General features: G+C 46.6%; 1 protein-coding gene across 4 annotated transcripts in view; it reads right to left on the reverse strand.

Moving 5' to 3' along the window:
- The window catches only part of NELL1 (neural EGFL like 1), a 291463-nt gene that overhangs the window by 283444 nt on the left and 792 nt on the right, over window positions 1-7227 (reverse strand). For 2 of the 4 annotated variants that reach the window (XM_035328007.1, XM_035328006.1), the window contains exons 1-2: window positions 6985-7215; window positions 2801-2929 (exon numbers count right to left, since the gene is read on the reverse strand). In XM_035328007.1, the coding sequence (XP_035183898.1) occupies window positions 2801-2929; window positions 6985-7033 (178 nt within the window). In that variant the 5' untranslated portion in view covers window positions 7034-7215. Of the gene's footprint in view, window positions 1-2800; window positions 2930-6984; window positions 7216-7227 lie in introns of those variants that run through there. The other 2 variants (XM_035328008.1, XM_035328005.1) reach the window with 2 other exon arrangements.

Raw genomic sequence — 7227 nt, forward strand, 5'->3', positions numbered from 1 at the left:
AGAAAAAGAATCTTGCCTAGGAAAACAATTCACACTGCCACTACAGCAGTATGCAGAACTGTCTGGGTGGGGGTAGAATTACCATTTCTCTCCCTCACAGATATAGACTTCCAGGGATGCACAAAGCAACACACTCAGTTTGAACGGCTCTAGTAAAGTCATTTTAGAAAACACATCTTACAAGACAAAGCATTCCTTGGGGAGCCTTTGTGTAAGCTCAGAGCCCCACTACATTGCTGTAAGGACATGGCAAAAGAAGGGGGGGCAAAACTGTCCCCATGAAAGCTGCACGCCAAAGAACATGCTCACAAAATCTTCTTTTCTTTTCCTAAACTAGGAAATCCTGAGTGGTGAAAGCACACAAGTGAAGAGGTCTCCTACTGCGGCTCCCTATTCAGCAATCAGCCTGCCAGGTGAGGCGAGACCTCCCCTGCCCAGAGCCCCAGAGGTGATGCCGGAGCAGCGAGGCACAGCGCTCACCAACTACTGGCATGCGGTAAGAATTGATCAAAGCAAAGCACTGCTTAAAGAAAGGGCTGCCTCTTTGACACTGGAGCAGCACATCCAAGAGGATACAGACGTTTCTGAAGGAAGCACTGACTTCCAGTCTTTCCTCTCCCCGGGACTGTCGCCTTGTTGGGATTTCTGTGAACCTGTACAGGAAAAAGTATGATTCCTTCTACCTGAGACATAGCAGTTGCCCATACATCCCTCTGGGTTCTGTACTGGTTTTACTGTATGGCAAAATAAGAATCAAAATTAAGTATCTCCCAGTTCCAGGCAAAGGCCTGGCACACAGCCCAACTGTAGCTGTAAAGTAAGTTACCTGTTATAAAAGGGAATTCATACAGCTGCCAACATACTGCTGACATTTAACAAATACCAGCTATGAACAAGAAGGGAAGCAGCCAACGGGCAGCCTCAGACTTCTGCTACTGCTGTCAGGCGGGATGGAAGATCCCTCACAGACCTCTCTCAGGATGGCGTAATACTCCAAAGGTCTCCAGTCTTCTCCTAGCCCAAGGGCTTAAGTGAAGATAGTGACTTTCCCGAATCATCTTCCAAGAAGCTGTGTACGAGAGGCAATACCCAAGCATAGGGCTATTTCTGTGGGCATTTACAAGGATAATCTCTGTTTGGGGAATTAGGAAACAACTTCATTTACTTAGAGACTCTGAATTGCATATTCACTTCATATTGTGAACTTCTGTTTAGTGCTTCTGTGTACATTTATCTTTGGATTTATCTGCTCACGTGAACTTTACAAGCTGTATGGGTTTTTTTTGCACTAGTCTTTAAGTTTGTAAACTACAGGTGCAGTCTTTCAAGGAAAAAAAAAAAAAAAAAAGAATAAGCATAACATCTTCACCTCCAGCCTTTCAAAACTACTTAAACTACTTTCATTATCGAGGTTTTCAGTCAGTGTCCCCAGAAACACACCTCAGTCCTTCTCCCTGCAGCTCTGAGCACCACTCTGTGAAAGCTCACTGCAAGACTTCATCAGGGCACTTGTAATTAGCTGCACCGAATGGAAATTGGAAATACTAACATAATACTAACATAATACTAACAAAAGTCAGTTAGGCCTTTGCAGTCTTTAGAGGAATGACTGTACTTCAGTATTGTTCATCCACAACACATAAAACTGTAGTCAGGGGTATTAGAAGCAAAACAATCCGTATCTTTAAATGATTATGAATAATATTCTATGATTAACTTAATGCCCATCCTCTGGACATCAATCTGGCAAACGATGAAAATTCTGCTACTCAGCATAGCACAGATTGGAAATATGACTAACAAGATCTTAGGTCTCCAGAAGCATCTGCTATGGCACCTGAACTGGCTTTGGCCAGGTAAAAGTCAGCTAAGACTACAGACCCACTTCTTTTATTACTTGTAATAAAGTCAGTTGGTATTGCAAATCCAGAAGTAAAAGGAAATGAGATCATAATCTTTTGCCTCTAAGAACAGCCACAGAGGAGAGAGATCAACAATTAAGACACTAACATACCCTCTTGAATACATACTAAAAGCACAGTAAAGAAAAAACAAACATTGGAAGCCTCCACAATAGAAGTGCTCCTAACTGTGCTATAATGTTTCTGTTAATCCCAAGTGATATAAATGTCTCTCTCATCTAATAAATCTATTGTACAGTCTCAGTGCTACCCCTCCGTGGGACTTGGTCTCTTACTTGGTCTCAGACTGAGATGTCTCACCTAAGACCACCGCATTTCACCCACTTACAGAAGAAGGGAAAAAATAAGAAGAGGAAAAAAATAACACCTCACAAGCATTATCTTAGAACACTGAATGAAGAATCATATTACAATTCAAAGTGACTTATTCTGTGCCTGGTACCGATCTCTGACAGTTAAGCATGGTCCGATTTTCTCACTTTAACAGTTCTCACAAAGTTGATGAAAGGTTTGCTACTTGTTACTAACTGGTGTCAAGACATTAACTGCCTTCTCTTACCTACATAGCTTCAGCTCTGTGTGTCTCTTGCATGTATACAATGACAGAAAGACAGTGCCCAGGAATACAACAGAGCCCAGGCCTGGGGCCACTTGGACATGCTTAGTCTGAAAAGTACTGGAAGTGTTGTAAACCTGCCCAAACTACTTCCCCTAGAGACCTCTAATGTCAGTGACCTGACAGCCCACAAAAAAATGCCATATGCATTTCAGCAAAAGAGTGACAGTTAAGACTACCGTTACAGGGAATCGGGCACCAAAGCTCTTAGGAGCTCATGAAGATATAAGTGGGAAAAGAGAACCAAGGACGTGTGTCTTACCTTGAAATAAAAATGCTTTGCTGGCATTGCGTAGTCCTGACACTTGCGTTACCCCAAGAGTTGTATTCACAAGATCCAGTTCTGTGATTATATCAATCTGTAAGTCAGGATCCATTCCAAATCCTAAAGCTGTTGGAGGGAGGGAAGAAGAGAAGGAGACTTGAAGTTAGATCAATTTTTATTTCAAATCAAGTAATGAAAAGAAGGGAGAGGTACAGGCATTTCTAGTATCTTCACATACACCCTGTATACAGTAATTACTTACAAGGCAGTAACTCTGCTGCAGGAAAGAGGGAAGATATTCTTTTCTAATTCTTTCAATTAAACTCTATCCTTTCCATAGCTTTTACTGCACACTAGTTAAAACATTATAAAACTGATACATTAATCCAGCATCTTTTTGAGGCTGAAAAGTAATAAATAAATGAAAGCATAAGCACCTATGCAAAAAGATGAAAGAGATTTGCAACACTCATCTATTGGCTACATGATTTCCAGGGAGATGTGAGGGCTGAAAATTCCTCTCACATTTCATACCTAGCTGTGACTAACAGAACAGGCCCTACAGCTCCGTCTAAACATTATCTATTTTCCCAACTGGACAAAATGACCCTGGAGGAGATATGGTAGCAGGACAAAAGATGCCATAATCAAAGAGCCCTGAGTGATTCACAAAATTGTTTGATAACGCTTATGAACCGTGTCTTCTGCATTTAAGCACAGCCAGCGCCTGCAGAGCATGTCAAAGCCTACCTACAAATAAGGGACATTCATTTACCTAAACCAGCAGTAGCACCAGTCTAAGCCCAAGATTTAGGAAGGGCTCACGCCCAGGAAAAGGCTGCTACTCCTTGAATTGACGGGGGAACTAATGGAATTGACAGAAAAGAGACATATTCAAGCAGTTTGAAGTTATTATGTTCAAAAGTTCAGGGCAACCTAATGGCCACGGCACACCAAATGCTTTCAACTTATCTCCTTTTTCAAAGGATGAAAAGAGGCCAGCCTGACCGCAGTCCCTCTCAACATAGCAATAAATATCGTATGAGACCCGTACCTGAGACATAGGTCAAAAAATCTCACACAAGATCCAAGCACTTTCCTAATGAATGTTTTTGTTTTGTTTTGGTTTTGGTTTTGCTAATGTCATTAGTTACAGGATCTGAGAACGAAAGCCTGATACAGCCAAAGTCAATGGTAAAACTCCCACAGACTTCTGAGGAGCAAGGATGTTACCCGCAAAGCACATCCAGATTGATTTCCACTGAGTGGATGCCATGTTCAGGTCTAAATTGATTCATTTAGAATTCCAGGACTGTGCTTCTGGATCAGTTAAGCTGCAAATACTCTACTTTAATTCTTTGAAAGGCTCTAAGAAATTACTGAGGTGTACAGAATGAACAAGAAGTTACGTATTCTACTCATAAATCAACTGTACCACAGTGTTTCTCTTTTCTTTTGCTTGGGTATTAAAACTTGTCAGGATAACATGCTGTGCTAATACAGAGGACACTATAGCACATTGAGCTGAGTAGCAAAAAACCTTGAAGAGACAGCTTTACAAGGTCTTCATCAACCTTATCCTACAATGAAAATCAAGACCTAGAAGCATCTGACCGAACTGAACCTCCACGAACGCTGACATATCGAAGCGCAGACATACACGGTGCTTTCATAAGGATGTGGGGATAAGTATCTTTTGTAGAAACTTTAGATCAGAGAATATCACACCAGATGGAACTCTCCAAAAGCAAAATCTTCCCAGATACTCAGCAACATCATCAGGTTTTAGTATCAGATGCTCAAGCAGCAAAAAGCTACAACTGATGCTGTGCATGCTGACGGACCAAGAACACCTTCTCCTTCTGGGTGAAACACAGGCATGGAAAGCACAGCCAGCCAGCTCTTCTGGTCCCAAACCGCCCTCACACAGTCAAAATGCTACTGAAAAAACATACACGTCCTGCTGTAGCCAACATTAGCCAGTGACTACTTGCTTTTAGCATACCTGCCTCCAGTCATCAAGAGAACTTACCTACCATTCAATTCCCAAGCCACAGCAACTCTTCTAATGCAAGGGCTGCGACCCCCAGACACAGATTTGTATGTATTATTAGAGGGAGCAACCTTTCTGGCCAGAATTATAAAAGCAAAAGATGTTTTAGAATAAAAACTTAACTACTTATTTCTACCAAAGGATTTTATTCAGAAGAAGAGCAGCACGCTGTCAATTGTGAGAGTCTGCTCCATCTGAGAGTCTGCTTTCCCTGCTGAGAGCAGGGTATGCTGTTCCTTGTTTGAAAGGGGTCGGATCTACCTGGAGCAGCAAGAACCTACTGATATGAAGGCAGACTGAGCAGGGACTAAAACTTGCTCAATGGAGAGGACAAACATCATCCAGCAAGACAAATCTTGACCCCATTAACATCAGTGAAAGCTCCGCCACTGACATCAACAGGATGAGGACAGAAACCGCATCTAGCAAGCATATGCCCTCCCATAAATCACAGGAGCTCCGCTGCTCCATTAAAGCTGTTTATTCCAGCCTGAGTACCTGGGGCTCAACAAGTCTACATAGATCACTGTGGCTCCACAGACTTCTATTTATGCCAGTGAAGGGTCGTGTGTGACAACTTCAGTGTGCCCCCTTCCAGCTTTTGAAATGCTTTCCAAAAAAAGGAGACTATTTTTCATGTCACAGCAACTATTTAGCATGAGCCTAACACTGCATTAAATACCTAGCCATTTTTAGTCCTTTTTCCTGTGCTGTCTCTTCAAGCTGCAGCACACATTCAAAAGCCTAGTTAATTATTAATAAACAACAAATCAGCAGCTCCAGTGCGATAACCAAGTCTCCTTTTCCCCTGTGGTCTCCCACAGTCTATCAGAAAGATACCACAGGCATATCAACGGCACTTGCATCTAGTGTTTTATGCTGCCTCCCTTCAGCAGAAGGGGAGGCTGGAAATACTCCTCCTTTCTGAACTAAAAATTAACCATCAACCTGTAAGCTCTTACTGGAGAACCGTGCAAAGCTCGGGCCTGATGCTGGCTGATGTTGCTTTCATTTCCTATTTAAAGTAATTGGGGCATTCTCTTTAAACCAGGGGCTTACACAAGCAAGTCTCCAACTAATTCAGACAGCGGGCGGGTACAGAAATCATCTCAGGACTTGGTGGATTTGGCCCAACGTAAACCGAAGGCAGTACAGTAGATTAGAGGATTAAGCTGTATAATTACAAATGATGTCACTAGGAAATCCCTAAACAAAATTAATTCCACTTTACGGATCCGACAGCTCGTGTTCTCTGCTTGTGCCTTTATCACCAGCAGTCACACCACGCTCCATCTAGCCAGCGTGCAGCCATGCAACGTACCCAACGCGCTCCTGGTTTCCGTGGCACCCTATGCAGGAGCTATTTGGGGATGGAGAAACTTTTAGATCGGCACAGCCAAGTCGTGTCCCCCCCAGCCGTGTGCGGTCATTCAGACGGGAAGGAGCAGGCTGTATCTACCAGGGGCGTTTTGCTCTTCCCTTTCGCAGCTTCAGCGGCAATTGTTGCACACAAAGAACTTTCTGAGTGGCTTCGCAATGCCGAGCAGAGGAGTTTCGAGCCGCTGACCCTTCCAAACGTCTCTCTGCTACCTAGCGGTACCGCCACTGTCAGAAGGGCGAGCGCTACCTTCTCCCAATTATACCGTACCTCTCACGATCGGTGCATTTTGGCGAGATAACCCTAAGAACAATTTCAAAGCAGCGATCCCTTCGCGCTTCCCGTAACCGCATAGGGCAATGTTCCGGGGCACAGACACGAGCAGCACGGAGGGACGCAGGGCAGCCCCGGGGCAGGGGCGAGAACAAAGCCCCGCCGGGAGCAGGGCACCGCGCCCGGCCCCGCAGCGGGGAACGGCACCGGCCGGCACCGCGCTCCGCCGGCCGCCTCTCGCCCCGCCGCGGCTCTGCGGGACGCTACCGCGGACAGCTCCGGGACCCCGGCTCGGCCCGGCCCGGCCCCTGGGGGCGCCGCTCCCGGCAAACTTTCCCACGCCCACCCAGCGGCCGCGCCCAGAGCCCCCCGCTGGGGCCACGCCCGGCCAAGGCGGGCCCGACCGCGGCGCCCCGCGAAGTTTCCTCCCGAGGGGGCGGGCGGCGACCCCCGTCCCATCCCATCCCGTCCCCTCACCTGCCCCGGCAGCGGCCGCCCACGCCCAGAGGAGCAGGAGCAGACCCATCGGCGCGGCGGCGGCGCCCGCCTCCCTCCGTGCCGGCAGCTGCTGGGGAGCGGAGCGGAGCCGAGCCGAGCGCAGGCTCCCAGGCGCGGAGCAGCTCCGGCTCCGCCCGCTGCCCAGGCGCGGCCCCGACGCCCCCGCGGCGGGGGCTCCCCGCCCGCCCCCCGCCGTGACGCGCGGCCCCCCCGGGCCTCGCC

This window comes from Oxyura jamaicensis, chromosome 5 (assembly GCF_011077185.1).
Source record: "Oxyura jamaicensis isolate SHBP4307 breed ruddy duck chromosome 5, BPBGC_Ojam_1.0, whole genome shotgun sequence".
Classification (NCBI taxonomy): domain Eukaryota; kingdom Metazoa; phylum Chordata; class Aves; order Anseriformes; family Anatidae; genus Oxyura; species Oxyura jamaicensis.